At 36.9% G+C, this 27,213-nt stretch overlaps 1 protein-coding gene across 3 annotated transcripts in view; it reads left to right on the top strand.

Annotated features, from left to right (window-relative positions):
• Positions 1 to 8,996: 8,996 nt before the first annotated feature.
• The window catches only part of SLC26A7 (solute carrier family 26 member 7), a 73,744-nt gene continuing 55,527 nt past the window's right edge, over positions 8,997 to 27,213 (top strand). For all 3 annotated transcript variants that reach the window (XM_039380987.1, XM_027737376.2, XM_039380988.1), the window contains exons 1-3: positions 8,997 to 9,046; positions 9,225 to 9,519; positions 25,657 to 25,767. In XM_039380987.1, coding sequence (XP_039236921.1) covers positions 9,327 to 9,519; positions 25,657 to 25,767 — 304 coding nt within the window. In that variant the 5' untranslated portion in view covers positions 8,997 to 9,046; positions 9,225 to 9,326. The remainder of the gene's footprint in view (positions 9,047 to 9,224; positions 9,520 to 25,656; positions 25,768 to 27,213) is intronic.

The raw sequence follows: 27,213 nt of genomic DNA, 5'->3' as shown, positions 1-27,213 counted from the left end.
ATTGTTAATCCTATTGGATTACACAAAATGAGGCTAAGAAAATTATAAAGATTTTTATAATTTCTATGTAAATTTTAAATGCATATATAATGAAAAGCACAGTTTTCGTGACTACTTTCCAAAATGTATTTGAAAAATTTGCATCAATTGCTGGTTTTCTGCCATGGAAATACACCTTAAAAATACAGGTTTTAAAGTATTTAGGAAAGAGCATTGGCATGGAATGACCTGAATTGTCTGTACTCCCTCTCCATGACAAGGAAGGGTGGCAATTTCATAAGGTTTGGAGCTATCTAGGGCAAATATTGATTATTTGGGAAAACATTGATGTTCTGCAACAGTTGTTTGATAGCAGTGGTCTGTTTATCTTGCTCCTATAAGCATGTTTCAAACAACCTTTTCAAACATGTTAAAAGTGTGAATGAATTAAAGTGCACACAATTCAATCATGGTAATGAATTAACCATTTCCTTTTTGTCAATCATGGCCAAAAGTCATATCCTTCCTCCATGCTCCCTCAAGCAGGACAGAACAGTGTGATCCAGTCATCTTTATCAGCTGTTCACCCTGTAGTTGGTGCCATTTTCATACTGTGTTTTGCGATGTAGGAAATTGCCTAGAACCCCAGGAAAGGGATCATGTTCACAGCCATAAGGTGTTTACTGAGACTATCTAATTTACTATTATCTTATGTTAAATTGTCTAATCTAAGTAACAATTGATGATTAAGAAAGCTGCAGAACTACTGCCTTTTCTTCATGAATGATGTCATTAGCAATCACATCAGAAGAGAACAAGAGTATATCTTAATTAGGATGTGAAGCAGAGGTGTAAAGACAATGCTTTCAGAATGCATTTGAGGTCGCCTAGAAAAGATTTTTTTGCTGTGAATATAGATCAGTAAGAATTAGGGCAAACTGTCCAAATCATGGAGTCCAGGCCATGCAAGATTGTACAAAGAATTACTTTTTTATATAATCAATTCTATAAATGTATATAGTTGCATAAAATGTACATAGTTGCATAAAAATGTGCAAGTAGCAGCATTTAATTGGGTTGTCTTCTCAATTATTCTGTAATTTTTATGCAAATTAAAATGGATTCTGACTTGGGAATTGGGGAACATGGATCTGTATAGTGGGCACTTTGGATAAAATATGGACTCATCTAGATGGCATGTTTGAATGAGCAAGCTCTCTTTTTTTTTTTTAGTATATTTTAATGGATTCTTAAGAACCTGGCATGCGAGTCACTGTGCTCTGAGTCACTGTACACAGATTGGGTTGATTTTGTTCCTACACTTTGGAAGAAATTGCTGAAGTAGCAGCAAGGTTCCTGATTTCAGAGCACCTGGCAAGTATACTGTGAGATTTAGTTTGAATTATTTCTAAACTTTTGGAATTTATAAATGTTATTTTTTATAACCTATGGATGCATGTACGGGGGAGTTTAAAAGACATTATTTCAAATTAATTTGTATGTGTCTAGTCACTAAGTCCCAAGCAAGGATGAGACTTTTTATTGAAATAAGCAAAATAGTTCAGCACAACTGTTTATTGTGTGAGTTTTCTGAGGTTAATGTCTTGTAGTAGTAAAGTTGTTTAGAAAACTCATGTTCTTATGCCTCTATATATCCTTCATGCTTTTTTATGGATCTAGTAAAAGCTGATATTACAATTCAGATTATTATTAGCACAGATCTTTTTGTCTTCTGTCTAATTTGGCAGCAATGCATTTTCTGTGTACTTGCTGATGATTATTAGTTAAGTTAGTTTGGCAAACAACAACTTTGGGGAGAAAAAGAATTAAACTATTTTTTGTCTCAGGTTTGAAAAGTAACCCCTTTTTAATTCAGTATCCACTGGGCATTCTTCATGTGAAACTTTCTGTTAACTGTGCAGACTACAAAGTAGTAGTCTCCTAAAATACCTGTTCAGATATTTTAAATTAAAATGCGGAAAGAAAGGGCTGTGTGAATACATTAATGCTTCTAGATTGTTTGTTTTTTTTTTTCAAGAACTGCTTTAGCTGTTCCACAGGCTGCATGGAATTTGATCTGCTGTGATCCTGGAATTCTGTCAGTTTGCTGTCTCTGAGGGCAGCAAGATATTACCTACCTTAATACTAAATTTTAATTATTACTCTTCATAGGCTTTCCTTTTTGAATGGCTGTATTTTCTGTCATATATTGTAAAATTTGTTATTACTGTGATTTATATTATGACAGCCTACAGATCTGGATTAATATGCTGCCTTTTAAATACACAGTTAACATAGTTTCCTCAGTGAGGTAATTAAGTATCTGTTTCAGTTGGCTGAAATTAAGTTAGTGAAGTGTATGGACACTGAAATTGCAGGTTTTTCTGATTAACACTTTCATCGACTGATGTGTGTCCGTAAAATACTTATCAGTACCACAGTGCACTGTCAAAGCGGGTAGAAATAAGGCATTTTGAGGTTTTGAGGCTTTTACATGGAAGAAAAGAAGTGGGATAAGATTATTATGGGATGCAAAAGAAGGGATTTTGTCTACTGAAGGGTCTGGAGGCAAGGTATTGCTGATTATTCAGATAGCAGTAACTTCTCTTTGTAGAGTGTCAGAACAAAAAACTTACTGTTGAAGAAAGGTTATGTAAATTGGGATAATCTGTGATTTATATTCATTCCTCTGGCATAAGATGATGTAACACTCAACAGAGAGGAATGCAGTGAGGAGGGTTAAGCACAAGAACAATTTGTCCCTTGAACTTCTGAAAAATATTCCTGAGCAAGGTTCTGAGCAACTTGATCTGGCTTTGAAGTTATCCATTCTTTGAGGAAGGTTTGGATGAGATGACCTTCAGAGGTCCCTTCCATCTTAAATTATTCTATGCCCCCAGGGTTAGCTGGAGATAAAGTTCTTCAGGAATGCTTATTTCATGATAGTTGTTCCCAAATATTTCTCAAGTGTAAGAGTTCTGAAATCTGTTTTCAGTCCATTCTGTGACACTTAACCCTGTTTAGAAATAAAAAAAAATTAAGCTATTTTTTCTAATTTGAAGGTAAATTTGAAGGTAAGCTTCAAACAGCTGCTAGAAACAATTCTAAAAGGAAATGAAAAATGATATTTTCTTTTCCAGATGTTTTCCGTAAGAGATGGACACTATTGGTTTACTTATGCTCATTTTAGATATGCTAAAATTATCTAATATATCTTCCTAATAATTTAATTTTTTTTTAATTCATTAACATGTGAATGGCAATTTATTAGCAGACAGCTGTAAGGATCTCATCAGGAACAGAGTTTAAGAGGACGGTTGCATTATCAGATCTTTTTTTTGCCTCGTCTCCACTTTCATTTCTCATTCATTAGATGACTTCAGTGAACACTGTGCCTGAACATTAAGAGCTCCCATGGTTCAGTGTCTTGCTAATCTATCAGCTGACCTCCTGTCTTAAATTTTAAACCAGTAAACATATTTAGAATGTAGTGAGTAAACCTTTTATTGATGATACAGAAATTGATTTTCAACTAACTTTGTTATTAAACTATGTAGTTAGTATTATCCAGTTCAAAACCCATCATATCATGAGGCAGCATCAGATCTAGATGGTGCTCTTGGGCCCTGCAATAACCAAATGAAAATACCAAGCAAAGCCACTCGATGTCAGTGTTGCTTCACTGAGTTTTGCCTGGCACAGCATCACTAATGGTGCTCAAAAGCCCATTTACAGAGAATATGTTAAAGTCGAACTCTAGCCATTTGAGCCAGGTCCAGCTTCTGTTATCACAGTCTTTTTCAGCATGATGCTCCAAAGGGCCACAGCAGACCTCGATGATCAGGATGGTATCTACATCCGATACCGTACTGATGGAACCCTATTCAGCCTAAGGCGACTGAAGGCCCACACCAAGACCTTAAACCATCTTGTCCGGGAGCTGCTTTATGCTGATGACGCCGCCCTTGTTGCCCACACAGAAGCAACTCTGCAGCGTTTAACATCCTGCTTTGCAGATGCTGCTGAGCTCTTTGGGCTGGAAGTCAGCTTAAAGAAGACAGAAGTTCTCTATCAACCTGCACCTCGGGAAGTCTTCCATCATCCCCACATCACCATTGGCCAATCAGAACTCAAATCAGTCCAGCAGTTTAATTACCTAGGTAGCCTCATCTCCTCGGACGGTAAGATTGACAGAGAGATAGACAACAGGTTAGCAAAGGCATATAGTGCCTTCAGAAAGCTTCATAAAAGAGTTTGGCGAAATAAACACTTGAAGAAAAGTACTAAGATCAGTGTTTACAGAGCCATAGTGCTGTCTATTCTCTTAGATGGTTCTGAATCCTGGGTCATCTACCACCACCACCTGCGTCTCCTAGAATGCTTCCATCAACGCTGCCTCCGTACAATCTTAAACATCCTCTGGTCAGATTATGTGACCAATACATCTGTTCTTGAACAAGCAGCTGTCACAAGTATTGAGGCCATGTTGCTGAGAACACAGCTGCCCTGGGCAGGACACATCTCAAGGACGAAGGACCACCGTCTCCCTAAGATCTTGCTTTATGGTGAACTTGCCACTGGAGGAAGAGAGGAGCCCTGAAGAGAAGATACAAGGACTCCCTGAAACAACATCTCAGCCTTGGCCATATTGATCGACATAACTGGTCTACTCTGGCCTCAAATCGGGAGGTCTGGAGACACACCATCCTGCTGTTTCCTTTGAGAACACACGCAGGATCACTCTCGAGGAGAAAAGGCAATGCAGAAAGAACCGTGTCTTGCAGAATATACCACCTAAGGAGTCTTTCTGCTGTGCCTTTTGCAACTGGTTGTGTCTATCTCGTATTTGCCTCATTAGCCACCAGTGTGCCTGTAATAAATGTGGATAGAGCCTTCCTAAATCTTCATTCGCAAAGCCTAGCCATGAAAAATGAAAAGCTTCTGTTATGCCTGAATGCTCAGCTTTATCTTGTGATAATTCTGATTACTCAGAGGTGTTAGTGTGACCACAGTGCCTCCTAAACATCCTGTATGATGAAGAGATGGAGATTTTAGCTTAATCTATTTTGCGAAGGGCAAGAATCATATCTGTTTCAATTTAGGTCCACTTGCAAGTATTCGATGACTGAAATCAGAAGTACTTTTAAAATTAGGTATTATTGAAAATAAATGCATTGCATCCAACTCTGGAAGATAAATTGGCAAGCTTCAGAGTTTGTGAATTATTTCTGGTTTTGATGCACTGGAATTTCAGAGGGAGAAGTTATGTAAATATGAGTAAAAAATAATTTGCATACTTAAACGTATGCTTCTTTTGTGGCCTAGTGTTGTGGTTTAACTGCAACCAGGTTTATGTAATACATGTGATTGATACTCTGTTTTTTTACAGATTTTCAGATTTCAGGATGCTTTTTTGAAGGTGTGGATTTTTATCACTGTTTTTGTGTTGCTCAATTTGTCAGCACTTGCTTATAATTCCAGTAGCTTATATATTATTCTTTTGTGCTGTGTTCTGTGATGTATGAACTGCACAATTTGGTCTCTTTGAACTAGTTCTTCTCACCCCTTTTTTAAAATCTGATTTCCATTCCCATTCAGCTGTGCTTTCTCACGCATACTTGAAATTTCTCATAGGATTTCTCTCGGAATTTTTACCATCTTTCCTAAAGATGGTGACCTTTATGTGGCCAAGATTTTTACCTGTCTTTTTTCTAAAATCTTTCATCTAGTATCCTCTTAATCCTTTAGCCATTCTTATCCGTATTTGACAGAACTATAGCAGTATCAAAACTGAGTTCATAGAAATTGTTGGTCAGGATAGAGGACAAGGATGAATGCAAATTAGTTTCCCCACTTTAAAAAAGATGAGGAAAGCTCAATCATTATATATTCAATATATGTTCAGATCTAAATCTTATATATATTTTGCCATGGCCAGCCAGAAAAGTATTTGCTTTGGATTAATGTTAGCATATACTTTCCTCTATCCAGTGATGGTAGATGGGAGAACATGAGGAATTTGAGTTTGATGCACTGCATGCACTTGGGGATCAAATGATGCACATCAGCAGGAATACAGCTTTAGTTAGTCAGCATTACATTGACACTGGATATTTACAGATATTTAGTTACATGATCTGTCTACCTGAGAAAACTTACAAAGAGCAAGTCATACTACAGAATCACAGAGTCACAGAATAAGTAAGATTGGAAGGGAACACAGTGGGTCATCTGGTCCAACGACCCTGCTCAAGCAGGTTATCCTAGAGCACATTGCACAGAATTGTGTCCAGACAGTTCTTGAATATCTCCAGGAAGGGAGACTCCACAAACTCTCTGGGCAATCTGTTCAGTTATTTCCATCATGGCATCTATACCTGTCATAGGTGTGAATAACTTCATTTAACTTCTATGAGCATATTTAAATATAAACATAGTTTTTGAACTTTCCTGCCAGTTTATGTGAAGTCTAAAAGCAGTTCATATGCAAGCGCCCAATGATTCCTGCAGAATCTGCTTCCATATGAAGTGGGGATTAGTGCTTCTCTGTCAGAGTTTACCAGGAATTTTTCCTTTTGGGGTCTAGGTTGGCGTAAGGTGTTTGGTTTGGGGTTTTTTTTAAATCCCTTGAGGCTAAAGCTAGAGAATCAAACTTCCTATCTTCACATATCCACCATGTATGTAAACATCCCATATATATGCAAGTATATATAACCCCCTGTGGGGGTCATTTTGTGGTAGGGTTATTCCATTTTTTTAGAACCTGTTGTAAATCAGGTTTTAAAAGCCCACCAGATCTGATCTATGATGCAATAAATTTCTCCTTTTATATACTATCTGTATTCTAATTTTTGACTATCAGTAATTATCTTTTTAATATTGTACATAAATACACTACTAGAATTATACTTTTGTGCATTTCCAGAAAAAAAACCAAAATAAAAAAAAATAATCACTTGAAAATAGGCTTTACTTGTGTAGGAGCATCAAAAAGCTAATTATGAAACATCTAACATTACAACAATGAGTACACTGACTTAGATGTATAAAATCAAAGGTTCCTCATGTTTACCATTTACTGTTCTAGAAAACTGAGTTGTATATGCCTGTTCCAGAGCAGAAGAGGGTCTCATAGTCATGATAGCTCAGGAACGTTGTGACGAAGTTCAAACTATGAAAGCCTGCATAGTTTGGGAGTGTATAGATTATAGGTTTATAGCTAAGGAAAACCAGTCAATGAGAAAAAGTTTAAATATCACATGTGTGGTACAATATGTGTTTCAGTTAGGATACTGATGTGTTTTAGGAAAGTGATGGTTTTTTATGTTTCTTTAAGATTCAAATGTTGGAATATTGTGTAGTGAGTTATAGGTTTGTTGTCATACATCTGTCTTCTCTTAAAAATTTTGATTTCTTTGGGGGTTTGTAAATTAAGTGTTACCTTGTGTTATTGCTAACTAAGAGTACTTTATTAATTTCAGACTTACAAGGAAGAGTGTTTTTCAATAGTGATGATATTATCAACTTCAGATTTATTGATAATGCAGTTTTTTTACTTATCAAAATCATTGTTGGAGTAAAAAAGTTTCCACACAAACTTCACATCTGTTGTAAGATGTTTGTACTCACGCATGCACATACCCTTAGAGAGATATCATCACTTGTTGTTGGTGAGGGACAAAAGTCTGTTGATATTGCTAATCATAGGAGTTCAGACACTAATCTGGGATTGAAGAAAACTGTCCAGATTTACTGACTGTGCAACTATGAGGTGGGAAAATCTCAATTACAGACTTTTCCAAAAAGCTTCAGCATTTTGATGCAAGAAGTTTTAAGAGTGAAGACTATGTTCTTGTGTGTTTGGTGATAGTTCTTTGGTTTTCTAATGCGTTTTTTGTTTGTTTGTTTGTTTTTCCTGTTTCAGAATATTCAGGGCTTCTAGCAAACCATATTTAAACAAACAAACAAAAAACTCTTAGTTTCTTTTACACAAGTACCTATATTTGAGTGCGTTTTTGCACATGCATGTCTATGTGTAGAAATGTATTTTGATTTTTATTTCCTAGTAAATGCTATTATAGTTAGAAGTACTGAACATTTAATCAAAACTAAGCGATACCTGACTGCTGAGTAACTCTCACTCTACTCAGAAAGATTCCTGTCCACTTCTGACCACTGAAAGTAGGTAAAGATCTGTTTTGTTAAACACTTGGTATACATAAATACCTTGATTATGAAGTCCTTGAACTGCAATTTCAAATTAAAAGCAGGGAGTCACATACAGAGAAAACCAAAACCACAAACCATGTGATGGATCTTGCATTTTAACTTAAATCTCTTTGCTATTCAGAAACACAGATAACTGAGGGGAAAGCCCACTGTGTCCTTGCTTCCTATCAGAAATGTTTTAACATTTAAAGTTCTTCCACTCTCTTATCACTTTGCGTCTGAGCACTTTGTATCGCACACAAGGTACAAGACGTTATTACAAGAACAGAAGTTTCTTGGTGAACTATCTTTGCTGAGAGAGCCTTTGCTGGATGGACAACCAAAAGCAGAAAGGAGTAGCTTTAAAGAAGAATGATTGTCACAAATGCTTTTGGCATGTCCCGTGTGAAGCTGATAGTTTGCAGTCCTTCACTGCACTTTGAGCTTGTTACTCTTCTGTCTGAGTCTTCAGCCTACAGAGAGACTCTGAGTATATTTTCAGCAGGACTTATTGCTACCTGATGTTCTGCATTTACTACATAAACAAGCTTTTTACTGTCTTTTAAAAGACAAAATGTTGATGGAGTAAGACAAGTTTTCTATTATGAGCTTTACTGAGGACTTAATGCCTTCTACCTATGGCCCAAAAAACTCCCCCCCCGGAAGAGGCAAGGCTGCTTTCCCGGGCTTGGCAGGGAGATGCCGGGTTCGCTGGGCACTTCCCGCTCAGATTAGCATAGCCCAGCCTATATTGCACACACTCCCAGTAATACCTCGTTTTGCCACTGGAATGAGGCCAAAAGCACAAGCATTACAGGGATATAAAGCAGGAGGTTACTGGAAAGAATCACAAACTAACGTGAGATGAGACCAAATTTTTGCAAATAGCAGAAAATGTGATCTTTGCTGTAAACAGTTCTTGCATTTCATGTAGCTGTTTATATTATTGAAGCTTTTAATAAGTGTTTTCATTGAGTATAGTTACAGAACAGCTGCAGAAATCTTAAGTGCTTCTGTTCATTTTTTTTTCTCTGCAGTTTTGGAACTGAAAAATCTCAGAAGAAAGCTGGAGACTGACACAGATCAGGGTCACTCCTCAATTGTGCACCCTTCTGAGGCACTGCTTTTGTGAGGTGGGAATGATGACAGGGGCAAAAAGGAAAAGAAGCACAGTCTGGAGGAAAATCCAGGCTGTTCGCTTTGAAGATATCAAAGCCTGGTGTATGAGAAGGCTGCCCATCTTGAAATGGGTGCCTGTCTACAACTGGAAAGAAAGTTTGGTTCCTGATACAGTTTCTGGGATGATGCTAGCCATTCAACAGGTGACTCAAGGTACAGCTAACTCGTTTCAGATTAATATTTAATATTATTTGACTGAATTAGTCTGGTCTTCCTTTTCTTTTCTTTTTTATTTTGTCTTTCTTGTTTTATATTATTATAAAGCTTTGGTTAAAACAATGTCATGCTTATAATATAAGGAAAAATGTATAGTCTTAACTGTTAATGTGTATATAATGGATATGAAAATGTGGACAGAAATGCATTGTGTTACTGTAGTTGATTTCTGTGGAACTTTACTGTGTATCCCATCCCTCTGACAATTTTTCAAAGACTTAATATAACAGATAAGAGAGCAGTAACTCAATTCACACAGAATATGGTTATATACAATGGTTTGTCATTTAAGTGACCACCTTTTTCTCTATTTCATATGGAAAACAAAATATATCTGAATGATAATTGCACTATAAGATATGCTATTCTGAAAAAAAACATTTGCATGATACTATTACCTGTGAAAGTCCAAAACACAGCAGGAAAAATGAACAACTTTCTGGGCATAAAGGGTGCTCCTGCCAGAGACATTACCCAGGGAAAATATTTGCTGGCATCTGTGGTTTGTGTGTGGATTTAATGCTGTATTGCATTACCTACCACATCTCTTGTCAAGCAGCAATACAAAGTAGGGGTGGAGCTAGACTACATTTGGCAGCTTAAAAAAAAATTAAAAACAGTGAAGGAAAAGGAAAAACTCCCCAAACTAAAAGCCTGCACAATGATCTGCAGAAACCTTAAGGCCCAGTAATCTTGGTTAATAAAGTAATTGCTACTTGGAAACAAAGGCTTTTGTCAGTTTTTGATGTGTCGTTTATAGTGCCACCTTCTTATGGCAATATCTTATATTTGTCTTAGGCAAATCATAGCTTCTTGTCTGCCTCAGATGTACTTTAACTCCTTCCTTTATGTAAATGACATACATTGTTTCTGAACAGTCTTCCATATTAGCTATGCTTAACTATCATTCATGTTGTTAAATTATAAAGGCTCCTTTAACTGAATTATGCTGGAGCTGGAAACAACTGATTTGTCTAAGTATTTGTTCTTTTAAAGTAATTAGGAACAGCTGCATTGGCTTGATTTAACTTTAAGAACCTTCATACCATAACACTGCAAAGTATCTAATTTCCCCGGTATGTGTGTATACAACAATTGTAATTAAAATGCTGCTAATACCAGTATGTTGAAATTCATCAAAAATGCTGAAGAGCAAACAAGTTAAACAAAAAAGTTAAACAGCATTTCTGCACTGCTGGCAGTTTTAGCCAGGATTTTCTTGTTTGACTCTTGTACCAAAAAGTAACAGATAAATTTAAGGAGATCCAGTGAAGACAGAAAATACTAGTTTGTGCTCTCTAGATTATTTTTAAGTACTCTAGAAATAACTTTATCCTTATTTTATGCTGTTTAAAAAGCAGTACATTGACAACCTCCCTTCCTGTTTTTCCTTTCTCTGCTTGCTGCTTGTCAAGATTTTGGGATGATTTTAGGAAACGAAATAGGAAGACAGCTAGATACAAAAGCATTTTATCATGTTTGTGGTGCTTTAATTTGAACACAACATATTAATTTGGACCATTAGCTCCTTCCCTAGTGTTGTAAGCATTCCAGTTATACTTTCACAGAGAGGCTTATAGATGAAAAAAGTCCCATTTTTTATATAGCACAGAGTGAAAAAATCTCAAATTTTGAGAGGTCCTGTTGTGACTCTTTTCTTTTACCCACAAGATAAAACAAGAAGTTTTGTAATGAAATGAAAGGTAGAAATTCTAATAAAAGTAGAAAAAAAAAGGTAACCTGCAATAATTGACTTGTAGAGCACAGTATCATTTGGTGTTGCAGCAACAGGTTTAAGCAAATTCAAATACATTAAAATAAACTTGAGTTATGGAAGTATATGGAAAAAAATGTACAGCTGTATTCACATGCAACAGTTTTCTGAGTGAGAAGAAGGACAGGGAGTAGTCCAGTAGCTCGAGGATAATTAAGAAAGGCCTTCCAACTGATCTGTGTTTTTCACAATTTCCTACTGTGTGGTTTCTTACTCATCTGGCATTGGCCATGTTCAGACTATTCAAGTTGGCAACTACTCTGACCTGGTGTAATGTGTCTGTGTTCCAGCATCTAATCTAAATTTTACACAAAATTGCTGGCTTCCCTTTGTAAAGTAAGGAAGGAAAGACAAAAGTCACTGTCCTTACTGTGTCATAGTGAAAGGAATGAAGATAATGCTTCACTCTTCCTTGCAACATTTTCAGAAATTGCTTCTGGAGAATTCATATGTAGCAGTAGTTTTTGGTGTCTGCCTTATAAATGAGAAAAACAAAAGAGTAAATTAATAGAAATATCAGCAACCAATGTATACAGATAATTATTGCTCCAAAAAAGTCTTTGATAAAGGTATAGGATACTTCAGAATAGCTATTCTGTGACATCTTTTATTTTGGATAAAGTTTGACAGAGCTACTACAATTCATTTGTGATTTGCAGTGCCAAAATTATTGTTTTCTAAATGTGACTTAAACCTTCAAACTTCTGTAAGATACCTCCAAGTTAGCTACTTGAAAATTGAAACACTTGAGCTCACATATCAGTTTATATTTAAAAATCTTCCATCATGACACGCATGAACTAGAACTATGTCCCGTGGTAACAGAGTCTAGGAATGGTGTGAGAAAAGAATGCCACCTGAGTGTTTAATTGTTTTTACTTCCACGTACAATGTGGAAGAAATAGATCTTTAGAAGATAAGGCGTTACCTTGCCTAACACTGAACTGAGGTGATACCTGCAGGGAGATGGGAAGGAAAGGTGTGGGATCATCATGATGTGCTGCTTGGCATTTGTGATGAAAGAGTCTTTGCTGAAACCAAGCAGTCATTCTTTAAGTGTTCCTACAGTTGTTTCGTTGTCTGCTAAAAATGCCAAAAAAATATTAATTCATGAGTCCCAAAATTCACTGCTGAACTCTCATGTCCTGTTTAGCTATTGAGACAATACTTGTATTGTCTCTGCATATGTCCTCTAATTTTAGAGTACTTGATTTAATTCCACAGAATATGGAGAAAGAAGTGTCAAATATAATTATGTTTCTAAAAATGTTATAAAAATATCCACTAGGAACAAGAACCTACAAGTTCTAACAAAAAAAAAGCCCTTTCAAAAACACCAATTACTGGAAAGATTCAGTTGGACTTTCATGGTCTCAGACTGCAAAGTCAGTCATCTACAAGTCAAAACCAGTAAAGGAAATCAGGCTTCATCAGTTACAGATATTTAATATTAGTTCCAACTATAATTTAATAATACAGAGTTCAATACCTTATTTTTCAGCCATAGAATCCTTAATCATACTCTGATACCTAACATTGAAGAAATAACCTTTGAATCTAAAATAGACATCGTCATCCAGTCGAGAAGTTTGCTATATATTTTCACAGACACTTAAGAAATTTGAGCTTTTATGTTTTCCTAATCACTACTTAATTTGTCTCATATTTTTTCTCAAAAACCTGTTAATGATAGACTAGAGCAAGATATCTCTAAATTAGCAAAATAGATTTATTAATTTTAATTAATTTTCTTGTTGGATTAGTATTCATCTCTCTCTTCCCTTTCCTTTTAAAACTTATTAATACCCCATCAACAGTCATTCTATAAAGATTTTACTTTCCATTTCATTCTTTATTCCTCTCCCTTGGGAGAGGAATACATGCTAGGTCCATGTAGATGTCTCATAAGTGCCTAATATTTTTTTTTTCCTTTCCAAACTGAAATTGTGCTAATAGAACAAAGGGGCTGCAGTGCAGGTAACTAGTTCTCTGCAATCTGCTTTTGTGTTCGTTACTATATAATGAAGATCTGGTTAATAAGAGCTAGTGAACATTAAGCCATTAGAGAGTATCCAAAGGAGGGCAACGAAGATGGTGAAGGGCCTTGAGGGGAAGCCGTATGAGGAGTGGCTGGAGTCACTTGGTCTGTTCAGCCTGCAGAGAAGGAGACTGAGGGGACACCTCATTGTGGTCTTCAACATCCTCATGAGAAGAAGTGGAAGGGCAAATACTGATCTTTTCACTCTTGTGACCAGTGACAGGACTCAAGGCAATGGCATGAAGCTGAGCCAGGGGAGGTTTTGGTTGGATATGAGGAAAAAGGTTTTTCACCCAGAGAGTGGTTGAGCACTGGAACAGCCTCCCCAGGGAAGTGGTCACAGTACCAAGCCTGCCTAAGTTCAAGAAACATTTGGACAGCACTCTCAGGCACATGGTGTGATTCTTGGGGATGGTCCTGTGCGGGGCTAAGGGTTGGACTTGATGATCCTTATGGGTCCCTTCAAACTCAGTGTATTCTATGATTCTGTGCTTGTGAGAGGTGGTGAATGATTGGCTTTACATCACTTTTTTTTTTCATTCACTTATTAAACTTGACTGAGAAGTTTTCTCACTTTGCTTTTCTGATTCTCTCCACCATCCTTTGAGGAGGAGCAAGTGAGTGAGTGGCTGAGTGGGTACTTCACTGCTGTCTAGAATCAACCCTTCACAAATATGATTCATGCAACTGAATCTAATCATCTGCTTTATCTAATCATCTGATTAGATAAATAGGATTTCCTTTGAGTGTAACAAGGGATTGGCTCAGGTGTAGACACTGATGACTCAGGCATCAAAGTTTAGGTGAGATGTGCCTCAGCCATTATATCTTTAGCATTGTGGGTAATAAACAGTTCATGTTCAACATGGTTAGAGACAGGTCTTACTGTTTTCTTTTCTGTAATTTATCCATTTACTTGTCACAACAATACCAGAATTATTTGTGGCTTTTTCATGTGGCATGAACACCCCATACTTATATGAGAAGAATACTTTGATCAAGCTGCGTCTGAGTTTTTCTTGATTTCCTTACATGATAATTTTAAGATGCATTATGATGCAGTCTTTCCACCTAGTTAAATTTCATAAAACTGTCATCATGTTTTTTTCTATAGCCTTTGGAACATGTACTATAGTCCCATCATATCTCTTCTGAGTGCAGCTGCTTAGCTCATTTTCACAGTGGTAACTTTTGTTGCACCAAGCAAATTATTCGTCTTTATTTTCAAGGCCTTTCATAGGTGATCCTTCCTGACATTATTTATTTATTACCAAGGTCTTGATTCATGCCTCATTAAACCATTTTGTTACCCTACTTCACCTAATCTTGTCTTTTCAAAGAAATAGCTTTGTACCTTCTCTCAGGATTTAAATTATGGAATGTATGTTAGTTGGTACATCACACCTCAGTATTTGCTTTTGGATTGCTATTTAGAATGTGTTTCTTTGTGGTTTGTTTGTTTGTTTGTTTTGCTGTTTGGTTTTTTTTTTTGCCTGGGTAGAACTATGAGTACTATTCACAAAGACTGGCATCTAGAAACCAAGTAGCTAGTACTGCGACCCATCTGTAAGCTTCCCTGAATGTAAGAAAAGTAAAGCTGAGTTTGCCTAAAAAAGTGTATAAAATAGGGTCTATATCGTACAACTGAGTTCATCACAAGAGGAATTATTCCCCAAGTTGTTCTACTTGAAAATGCATTTTAGTGTAAATAATTTATTTATGTTCCCTGTATAGGTAGGGGACACAAATGTGTCTGAAGTTATCTTGGTGTGGTGGGAGAAACAGTTTTCCCCCTGAAGTTATAAAATGGTAAAACCCCAGGGGGCTGTGACCCTTGAGGTTTTACCCAATGAACGCTTCTGCAAAATATAAACATATCACAAGCAGACCGGAAGAGAAGAAAAGCAGTTGTAGCAGTTGTAGGAGAGGTGACCATGTTCTCAGGCCACGAGGAGAAGGGGCAGGAGCCCCTCTGGGGGGCTCTGGCCCCCCCAGCCCCCAGCTGGGGGGCTGCAGGGACTTGGAACAGTGTAAGACTGGGCTAAGTGCCTGTAGCTAGAAAGCTAAAGAAGTTTTCTTTGCTGTGAGTGAACAGACAGAGAAGCAGCAGCAGCAGCGGCAGAACTGCACTGACCGAAGAAACGGTGGCAGAGAGCCAAGAGATAAGAACAAGCAGCAAACAGGCATTGCAGCCAAGGAAGGGAGACACAGAGTTGTCTGAGAGAGCTGAGAGAGAACCGGCAGCAGAGAGAGAACTAAACTCTACAGAGAGAGAGTTGAGTTGGGGTAAGAACTGAACCAAAAGACCCAAACTCCTTGGAGACCCCTCCTAGAGAGAGGAGGGTGATGGACTTTTAGTCTTGGAGTGCTACAGCTGGAAAGCTCAGAGAAGGAATGCGGAGGGGGTGACCTTGGCCCCCCCCACTGCTTGAGATGGAGCACAGAGCTCTGCAAAGGGGGCTTGGATCCCCTGAAGATACAGACCGTCATGAAGGCTTCTGCACTTTGTTGATATGACCGTGGTGAGACGACCTTGTCCGGGTGAACGTAGCCCACGGAAGAGAAGACCCTCGCTTGGAGATGATGGGCCGAGGGGCTTGGATACCCCCTCGTGTGTACTGGCAGAGATCCAGCTACAGCTGCTGCATGGAAGAGAGAGAGATAGACTGCTACTCTGAAGAGAATACTGCTCTGAAAGTGGAAAGGATCTTTCCTTCTTCCCTCCTGGACTTTTATTTGGAGGGGAGAAGAGATTTGATCCATTGTAAATACTTTTATGTCTTGGTAGAAATAGTTAAGATTGTATATAATGTATTGTAGTATTTATTTTGTACAGTCATTGTAATATATAATCCCTTCTCCCCATTTTGAGTCTCGTGTGGTGTCTGGAAACCCATATTACACCAGGTTGAGATGTGGGAGGGGGTTTGGACTAGAGAATTGGATTTTGGGGCTCTCAAACCATGACACCTCGTTAGGGCCTACTGTGAAAATTAAGGGCTCTGCTTAACACCTGCAGTTACCTTACTATTTCTGGATGTAAATTCCTAATGTAGGTACCTAACTTCAGGAAATGTCAACTCTGCCCCCCAAGCTTCTTCCAAAATTGTACTTGACGTTCTGATAGTTATAATGCTCTTCTGCAAGCCGTTAATGACCAGAGAGACTCCTGCTTAGACAAATATATGACTTAATTTCTTTTCTGGTCATTTTGTGAGTGACGACAATACTTGTACCCTCCACTTTTCATTATAGCAACTTAGAGCTCTTTACACTGTCCAGTAACAGAAAAAGTATATGGGAAAAATGGGGGAAATAAGACACACAAAATTACTTTTGCTTCAAACAGAGAAATGACTCATGCAATGCTGCACTGAAAATTTATGGTGCAAAGAATTCAGGTTTCAATTGTTTACTACTAATATGAATGTCCAACATTGCAACTGAGTTAGACCCTTTCCAAAAAACCCGAACCCACAAATGTTTTTTCAGCCTTAAAAAAAAAAAGAGTGTTACAAAGCTGTGAAAAACAAAAACCTGATACTTTCTGTTTAAGTATTTGGTCTGAACTGAAACCTCAGTACAAAATTAGAACTTTGACTCAGTTTTCCTGAAGGACGATGACTTTGCCCATGTGGGAAATGGTCAAGAATGAGGATATGTAACTGAGATTAAACACAGAAAATGGAACTCATTCAAATTGAAGGCCAAGATGGGTAATCATCACCTCAGAATTCTGAAAAATTAGGTAAGTGACATTGCAGATCTGGTAACAATTACCCTAGATGATTCTGTCAAATTTGAAATTATATTCTATGATTGATAGTGAGTGTAGTGTATCCCAGTTACTAGTCTGTATTGCAGATGAGGAACTGGACCAGATGCAAGCAATAGAGGTGTATTTCCCTTTAGTGGTAATAATAATAATGAAATAATATTTACATGTAGAGCGCTAAAGGATACCAGACTGATTGATTCTACTATGAAATTCTGAAGCAAGGCTCTGGGACATCTGGTGGGTTCTGCTTCAGATTTATGTATGCATTCTAAAGATGAAACTGCTGCTGTTCTCAGTTATGAGTAGTTTCAATGATCTTTTGGAAAATAATTAACCTATTTGAAAAAAAAGAGTTGCTATGTGAGTTAGGAGCTGCACAGAAGCTGATGACCACTGGTAGTACTGTCCATTATCTGAAATATAGTGTGTAATTTTCATTGCCTCTGTTCATGGAAGATGATCAGTAGAAGAAAAGGCTAGGAGAAGGATCAGGAAAACAGAGATTATATTTGGGAGAAGACTTAAAAGGCTCAGATAGGTTAATTAAAACTTGAGAAGGTTTCTTCCTAGTCAGGAAAGGCTTTTAAAGTAAAAGGCAGTTGCAGCACATGGAGAAATGAAAATAAAGTAGCATGACTATGTTTAGACTTAAAATTGGAAGCAGTTCTAAAAATATTCCATTTAAATATTGGCATAAGAAGATGAATCTCCTTATCGCATAATTCCATCCGTAGAAGTGCTAAATTACATGTTTGGCTATCATAAGGGGGAACAGAACACAGGGCACAGGGGGGTTCTTTCACAAGTTTATATTCCCTTTCCGTGTCTGCTGCTATTCAAAAAAATTGTGAAGTTTTGAACTGGGGTGTATCCGTCAAAAAGTTAAGACAAAGCATGGGTTTTTTAAAACTAAAATAATGTCATTGTATTTCTGGATTCAATCTTTTCTTGTTAAGTTTCTGGTGTTAGGCTGGATTAATAAACATTAATAAACATGATGCTGTTTGTTTTGAAATAAAGATCTGTCCATGTCTGTGCATACTCAAAAACTCAAAAGATTTGGACTTTCAAATTTATCAGATTTTCAGTTATGTCAGCATTTGTAGTTTTAAAAAAATATCTTTTTTGTAGTCAACTATTATGTGATATACTTCATGTAGAATTTGTATGGAGTGCTATACATTTGCTGCCTTTCCTATGACCTATCATGAACAAGAAATGCTTTGGCTCAAGTGGGTTTTGGTGGGCTGTTTTTTTGGAGGGTGGAGGGCCCTTGAGGCATATTTCCTTTAAAAGTTAAATATGTAGATGGCATCTGATGAAATCAGTATTGTTATTCCTGCCAATTTTTTTTTTCTTTCGTTCGACAAGCCCAATAATAACTCAGTGAATCTTGGTGTGGTTTGTATGTTTTAATTAAAGTTAATTTAATCTGGAGCTGGATTTATTGCTGAATAACTAATTCCTAAACACTGGCTGGAGACCTTGCCATTAAAAAAAATGAACGACACTGCCTTCATGCATTCCAGAACTGGTGTCCAGTGTTTTGGAAGGCATGATGCCAAAAGCTTATACTTTTTTTTTCCTTAACTTTTCATGGAGGAACCCCAGCTGTGTCTTCTCAAGGGTGATAGTTGTTGGGGGTTTATTTCAGGCTCTAACCATAAATGAAGACATTAATATACTCTGAGCTGACTAACTGGAGCTAATAATTTTATTAAGGGTAAAGCTGTCTTGTAAATATACATCTGGCATACAAATTGCATGTGTAGATTGAATAGAAATTGAATAAGCACATTTGGAAACAGAGCCAGAAAAATCTGCTACAGAATGCATTGGAGAATCCATGTAGTTCATAAATGAATTGTGGAAGAGAGTGTCCAGTTGAACTCTGTTTAAGTTCTCCCATGCAAAGAATAATGATGTAAGCTGAATATGAACTGTAACATGTTAGTGAGTAAACGTGGGACAATGTTTCATATTTTACAACTTTCCAGCAGAGATGAAAGGCACTTGTGCTGCTGTGCATGCAATATTTAATTTCTAAAGACTATAAAAATTCTTCCAAGTTATAAACTTGGAGGTTTTGTGAGTTATATGTGCTAATACAGAGCTGTTTGACAGACTACCAGAAATGTGAATTCAGTTTCTGAATGACCTCTGACTCTTTCGGAGCCTCATGTCTGGATACACTCACCTTTGTGTGACCGGATGATCTGCATGGATGTCACATCCCTACACTGTGGTTGCCTGAGCACCATGGACAGAGACTGAGAAATCCAGGAAATGTTGATTCCTGAAGGAAGAAGAAATGACACCACATGTAATCTTCCAGATCAGAGAGATCAGGAAAATTGTTAGTGTTCAGGTCCTTGGCCACCAATTTGCCAAAATGGATGCCCTTTTCATGGATTTCAAGAAGACCAGTTCCTCTTGATTAAGGCCTGTCATCACTCATGATACGTTTTTGTTTCTCTGCAGTGTTGATGCTTCTCAAAAACTTCCTCATAGTTACCTGCTTGTCAGAAACTTCTTATGACTTCATTCTTTGTATATTCTTACTGAGATGCAGAGGAATTTACCTATAAACCACTTTCAAAATGCTTCTTTTATTTTGGAGATGGCCAGATTCTTCGGGTATTATGGCTGACTAATGATTATAGCTCATAGAATTCTCTGTATAACAGTTTATATAATCTCTGTTGTGTTCAGATATTGTGTCAAATTCATCCTAAAGAGTTCTTAATACTACATCTTGGATTGTCTGTCAAGAGTCATAGGTTTTTTCAGTCTATTAAAAGAAAATACTAGATTTTTTTTTATTCTATTTATTTTAATGTGAATCTAAACTTTTTTTAGGTACAGAAGGTCAAGCTTTCTTGAATAGAGAAATTATAAGTGGGTCACACAGCCCACTTGTTTCTTCTACCATAATGCTTGCAGATCTTTTTTGAACATTAAGATGCAAATACCAGTATCGGGAAATCTGCAAAGTGGTAGAGTAGAACACTGATTTCTCAAACCTACCTTTGATGCAGTTGCCAGATGGTAAGCTGGGAGAGCTGCATTTCAGATACTATGACTAACACAACTGCGATGCTTAATTCTCACCAGACCAAAGAAGACAATTAGATGGGAAGGAACTGCACTGAACTTTCCTTCAAAAAAGAGACAATAGTTGCTAACTGTGTGGTGTTTAAAAGATTTATGGTTCACTGTTCAGAATCTGTTCTTCCATCTTGCCTTTATGTTCTTCCTTTGTCTGAGGTTTTGAATGACAGAAGAACCAAGGAATGATTTTAAGCTCTTGATACTTTTGTCATTAAATAACTCAGACAGAAGATACAATCCACACTTGTAGCCCCAGCAAACGGAGCCATTATGAAACAGAGATCTCGCAAGCACGAGGTGAATGTGCATTGAGAGAACTGCTGTTGCTCTTCTCGGTTTTTGGAGATAGATGACATTATTTCCAGAGGATCATTTTGTGTTAATAGCTTTTAATCAAGTCACTGTCAAAGCATCTCCAGAACTGTAGGTTTGTATAGGAAAGTTGTTATGAAATATAATATTAAAAATGTTTTATGTGGTGGGTTTCTTCAGTAAAAGTCAGCTATCCTGGAGTTATAAATTGAAGCCTGTGATATGAGTCATTGGGCGTTTGATTTGTTAGTTCTCCAAGAAGGATAGATAGGAGACTCATTAAATATGTATTAATTCTACATTTTAGGGCATCCACAGGAAATACCTTTCTTACTACGTAAGTCAGCTTTGTGAACAATGGGAGCAATTGTATTTTTCTGAAACATCAGAGAGAGTGACCTCAGCTCTGCAGATAGCATTTTTGAGTGGGATAAGATGTATTAGTGTCATTTTGGGTTCCATAAACTTGGGGCCTGACCATCTTGATATAGTCAAATTTGAGAGTAAAAGGTTACAATAACAAAAAGTTATTTGAATATACAGTTTATCAGAAAAAAAACTTTTAATTTTATAGCTTTTCACAGTAAATATTAAATGATACAAATTTTTATACTCCTCAGATTAATTATAGGCTTACTACTTTTCCTACATCTTCATTTAATTTCTGGTTTGAGTATCCTGTTTCCAAAAGACGTGGTAGAGCTTTCCTCAGAACAGATGTATGTATCATGAGCGTATTTCCAGATGCAGAAAATTGTTAACTGACCATACTCTGATGATTCATGGGTCTTCCTATGGAAAATATTTTTTTATTGCCATAGTTTTGGCACTAGCGTAGCATTGGCCTCTTTAGCCACCAGTGTGCTTGTAGCAAATGTGGGTAGAGTCCTTCCCAAATATTCGATCGTGAAGCCCAGCCATGATTGAGTTAGCAGAAACTATCAACTTAAATGGACACCTTTCTCCTGTGGTAGGAGATGGCCGTGTTTCTATTTGTATCAAGCTTGTTCTTTTGTAGGTACTTGTGTTTGACGCTGGTCAGCAGTGGTGAACATCTCTTGCTTTTCAGCACGGTGTGCCAGAGTATTGTTATGCACTTGGTGTTAATCGGAAAGGATGATTTTCAGTGAAAATGTGTCCTACAATGTTATCTTATGATAAAGAGGTAGTTAAAACAAACAGTATTAATGTACTGTATCTGAACTTACTGTTCATTATGTGTTTGCATTTCTTTTCATGGAATTTATATTCTTATATGAAAATCTTAATGTCACTGCCACAGGGGTTTCCTCCGCATTATCCGTGAAGATTATGTGAGATCCTTATTTTATGATCTATTTCGTTTGAGTGTTATTACTGTTTGGAATGAAAAAATGAAAATAATGTTTCATGTCTTTTGACTAGTTCTTGAGCATATGGAATGCATTGCAGTGAAGTTTAATATGAAAATTAAGGAAATAAGTTGAAACATACTACCAATTATATCTTTAAAAGTATTTCAACCCTTAGAATATTTTATACATAATCAGAAAGCCTGAAGTCTTTACTAATTCTATTTTATAAAGCCTCTCTGCTCTTACACATGATTGACATACTTCAGTAATGAGAGTAAAAACCTAACAAACAGAGCCAGGACTTGAGTCAAAGGCTGGTAATTTTATCTCTGTCCTGACTACCATGACTTCATCATGAAATAAAATGACACACTGCTTCTAAAACTTAATACAAAGAGAACAGGGAAGGTCTGTGCATGAAATGAAAAAAACAAGGGCAGCAGCATCTGCGAGTAAAATCAAAATTCCTGTTGGATGCTGAGGGTTTACTGGGCAGGATAGCCCCATTTCCACAGTTTTATAGGACTCGTGCCAGATTTCTGTTGGCCAGTTCTTCTGACTGTAAGGGTTCATTCAGCTTGTGCCTCTCTGTTCCTCTCAGCCCTGTTCAGAGAGCTGAACTGAGGTGTTGACACAGTGTGTGTGTGTGTATATGACCTAGGGCTGCATTGAGCTCTTGCGCTTTACCCACAACATGTACAGTTTGTGCTGGATCAAACACAGTCTGGCCATGATTGTCGAATGTTTCAGATTCAGAAGATCTTAGGAAACATAAAACCAATGTAAACACATAGAAAAGTGAGAAATGGCTTTTACAGCTAGATGGTGACAGAATATTTTGTAGTAGCTGAAGCCTTGTTTTCCTTCTAAATGTTGAGAGGAAAGAACAATGTATACTGTTCTTAGCCCTGGATTGATTGATTTCCATTGAATAGTTAAAGAGCTAGTGATCCCTCTTCTGGAACTAAGTTAGCTCAACCTGTGGCATAGTATGTGCCCTTTGGTTTTGTTTTGTACAGCTTCTAAGCTAATTTTCTCTTGACCTGTATGATAAGGTTACTTAAAAGTGAAACATAGATTTTGTAGGGAAAATTTCAAGGTCCAAAATTAACACAATTGAAATATAAACTTTAGAATGATATGAACATAACCTATTTTCTGCAAAATGAACTTGATATTTCAAAACATATCTTTCAAAATTTCAAAATTTTAACCTTTCCCAGTAAAGAGGGAGCTTTTGTGCTTCCCTTGTAACACGAGTCCACACAAATGGAGAAAAGGATGCAAGGAAGCAGGCATGTAAAGGAACTCACCAAGGTGAGTTGTCTATGCATTGTGTAGATAGGTGTTCTGCACAGTGTGAATTTAAATTTTTGGAAATAGGATTGTTTTCAAATGAAAATGTTCTATATTTGTAATTCTCTGGTTCAGTGTTAGACAATTCCTTTCATTTAATGAGTATCTTAAATATAGAAAGTTTTACAGATCATCTTAATCAGGGTTTTTAGACCTCTTCCCAAAATGCTGGTTCAGCATTCAGTACTGAATGTTGTGTATTTCCCTTATGCTTGTCTGCACAGACAGGTCCCTTCATTTCAGTTATGTTGTTATAATTAAAGTGAGGCTGAAGTTATACTTATTTTTCCGATTCCTTTACTTTTTGGAGAGTAAAATAAATTAGCCTTGCATAATGCTTTATTGAAAGACTGGAGTGAGTACTATTCTACTAGTGAATTAATTACAACCTTTTTATCTGCTTTTGGTTTTGTTCATAAAATGGTTATAAGGGAAGAACTTTTCAATGTTAAACAGGCCTTAAAAATTTCTTTCTCCTATTCGCTATTTCCCCCCCACCCCATGCATAGTCAGTTTTTTCTGGATAGGGTCACGCAGTTCTCTCCTGTGTTGTTTTTATTTTCCCCGGGCACACCCTTCTGTGTTGCTCTTGGGTCAACATCTTCTTCTACATCTATTGATCATATGAACATGGATGTCACACTACAATTTCAGAGATCTTTCTGGTTTATGATAATGCTGTGCTATGAGAAAAAGGCAGAAGTGTTGATCAATAGATGCACTAATTAAAAGAGCAATGAAGTCCATTTCAGTTAAAAAGTTTTGAACCAGACACACTTTGATATATGTCTTCTCCTCTCCAAGTCATAACTAATAGTGCTACTTTTCTGAGCCCAGTATGGATGAAGATATCCATGTAAGACACATCTCAGCAAAATCTTTGCCATGATGTTTTTCTAAAAACAGATGTAGTACTAGACCTTGTCTGCTTTGCACGGAACTTGACACTTCTGATCTTCTGGCATTTTCTTGCCTCCCCCCACCATATTTTTTATTTTTATTTATCTTTATTACAGACTCAAATGAAAATTCAAGGAGTTTTTGAATCAAAATGTTCACAATTGACGCATAAACCGAAGCCCCTAAGCAAAGACACTCTTTGGCACTCTCAATAATATTAAGGCCCCATACACCAACATTTCAGGTAAAAAATGCTTTTTGGAGCAGTCAGGAAAGCTTGGTGAGAACAATTAATCCTACACATTTAATTTTCTTTGGAGGTTTTAAATGTAAACAGAAGGCAACATCATTCCATAGATCTGAATCACCTCTGTTGCAGACCACACGTGGTCATTCTCCCAATACACACACGTATGCACTAGCTTGTGCATCCACTCAGATTGAAGGTGGACTTCAGGAAGGCACCTTGTGTGTTACACAAGCCAGTCCTTTCGTCCCTGCTGCACGATGAGGTATTCACCAAGATCTGTGGAGAAACTCTGCAAGGTTCTCCTGCTCTTAGTCTCCAGTAGTAAGAATTGTGAAATGGCAGTAGAACTTGCTCTTGCATGTTCTGAGAAGTCTCTCTGCTGACTTGAAAGGAGTCAATGCAGTCTGGCTTGCTATCTTGGGTATCTCAAGTTGAACAGCAACCAAAACTCCTGCTTTGCAGGAATGTTTCTGTTAAAAGATGAGTTCTTGGCATATTTTGAGACTTTCTAAGAAAAAGATGGATGCTCTCTTCTATAGCTAAGTGATGAAGGTAACTAGTAAGTCTATAAAGTTAAACCCTGATCAGTTCAGTTCATTCTTCATCTCAACATGAAACTCAAATACTTTGTTTCTTTACAGAAAGTTTCTTTCTTCAGCTTTACATAATGAAAAAAGTGTTAATATCTAAAGGCTTAAAAACCCCAGACACCTAAAAAGAATGAACTTTGGAACATTTTTTTGTTTAAGAAATTAGAAGAAAGCAGAATGAAGGGGTTCCATCCAAACCAAAATTATAGGTTTTGAACTGTTTGTAAGAAATAACCATCTCACTGCCTGGAACCCTGGCAGTCTCAAACCCATGTTTGTGAGGGTGGGAGTGAAACAATGCTACCTTCTCTTGCAAGGCCTGACAATTAAAAAAAAGTTTGGAACTACTGATGGAGACAACTTGGAAACATGGTAGCTGGTAAACCAGTTATTTCTGCTGGTGACCAAGACTCAAAAGAAAATAAGAGGATTTTGATGATGAAATGAAAAACCTTCCACAGTTTTCCTGATTTTAATTGTGCAGTTGTTGACATGCTCGAGGTTTTAATAAATGAAGGTGGTTTTTTTTCTGCTCTTAATAAAGCTGTAGATATTTCCTCATTAAAAAACCAAACCAAACAGAACAGTTTTATCTTCATATAGTGAAATAATTCCATTTAACTTTCCATAGGGCTGGCCTTTGCTGCTCTGTCTTCAGTCCATCCAGTTTTTGGTCTATATGGCTCTTTCTTCCCTGTCATAGTTTATGCCATATTTGGAATGGGACGTCATGTTGCAACAGGTAAGTATCTATTTCCTAAAAACCTTTTCAAAAATAAAAAACTGGAAATTGAACTTCTTTTGTTTTAAGATCAATGGAAGGAAAATATCATCTATGACTAAACATCAAATTATGTTTTTGTGCTTCTTTTTACACCTATTTTTTGTCAGTTTAAGTACTTTAAAGAGCCTCATTAAGAATATATTGGAGTTATTTCTGCCATTATAATTTAAAATTGGATTGACACTTCTTTTGTAAGTGTAACTTATTAAGAGTTTCTGTGTTTTAACTCTGCTTTAGAAATCTGCTTCAGGCTAAGATTTTAACAAAGGGCTCTGCCAACAAGAGATATGCAAATGGGACTGAAAAAGGCTCAATTGCCTCTTAAACCATAGAAAACACATTACTTCTCAACTGTCTAAACCACAAATCCTCCATTTTTTAGGAAAAAAAAAAGGCTTTTTGTGCCTATTACTTGCTATTGTATTAAAGCTGGAGACTCTCCCAGTGAGGGCTGCTGTCCACACTTGTAGACTAGTTAGGGAGGTAGTGAAAGGTGCTCCCTGGCTACTATGCTGGTAGTTATGAGTTACTTGTTTACCTTCAGCAGTCACAGCAGCTGCAAGAATTTAATGGCTTTGATCTCCTAGGTTAGGCTGGTTAATGCTCTGTTTCTGATCCCAAAGAAACTAAATTATATGTGGAAGCTGGAAATAGTACTCATTACGTTGAACCACAAATTGTTTGCCATGCAGAAGTTGGCACTTGGTGGCCTCTGAAGTTTGCAACTAGGATGAGACAGGCCCAGTAGTAACACACATCATGACTGGGTAAAGGGAAGCAGCCTCTGTGGCTGTCAGAAGGTTTAAGGAGGAGGAGGGATGTTTTCCTTAAGGAGGTGAAAAAGTCCTGAAAGGAGAAAAGATGGTTGTGGGTAATCACACACAAAATGAACTCTGCAGAATCTCATTGCTCTCATGTATGCAATGTTTTAGTAAGCAGTTAGCAACATATTTTTTAGCACCTTTTTTGATCAAAAACATTCAGTTAAATTACAAAAAAAGAAAAATCTAACCAACTGTAAATTGTCTTAGAGCAAAAGTAAAGCTGAAAGTTTGTTTTCCCTAGATACGCAAAAAGTATTTGAACCTTGTGATGTTCGAAAAAGGTCTGTGGATGCTGTTAGTGTCCTAATGTTGTAATGACTGTACTCAGCCCATGTGAAAAAGAGAAGCATTTGAAAAGAAGTGAAAATTTAGAATTTGGAAAATTAATTTTACTCTTGAGTACAGACAGATTAGTACACTTACTAAAACATGAACCTATATTAAAAAACTATAATAACAAGTGTTGTCAGAAGTTTGTTGGTGTAAGATTATTAGGAAGACAAGAATCCATCATATGTAGGAAAGCAGATAAGTAAGTATCTGGCTGGCATAAATTCTAGTAATGAAAACAGATGATAAA

The sequence above is a fragment of the Pipra filicauda genome, unplaced genomic scaffold (assembly GCF_003945595.2).
Source record: "Pipra filicauda isolate LSUMZ 115617 unplaced genomic scaffold, ASM394559v2 scaffold20_size4479445_pilon, whole genome shotgun sequence".
Lineage (NCBI taxonomy): Eukaryota > Metazoa > Chordata > Aves > Passeriformes > Pipridae > Pipra > Pipra filicauda.
The sequence above is the reverse complement of the archived record's forward strand: the minus strand, read 5'-3'. Positions and strand labels throughout refer to the sequence as shown.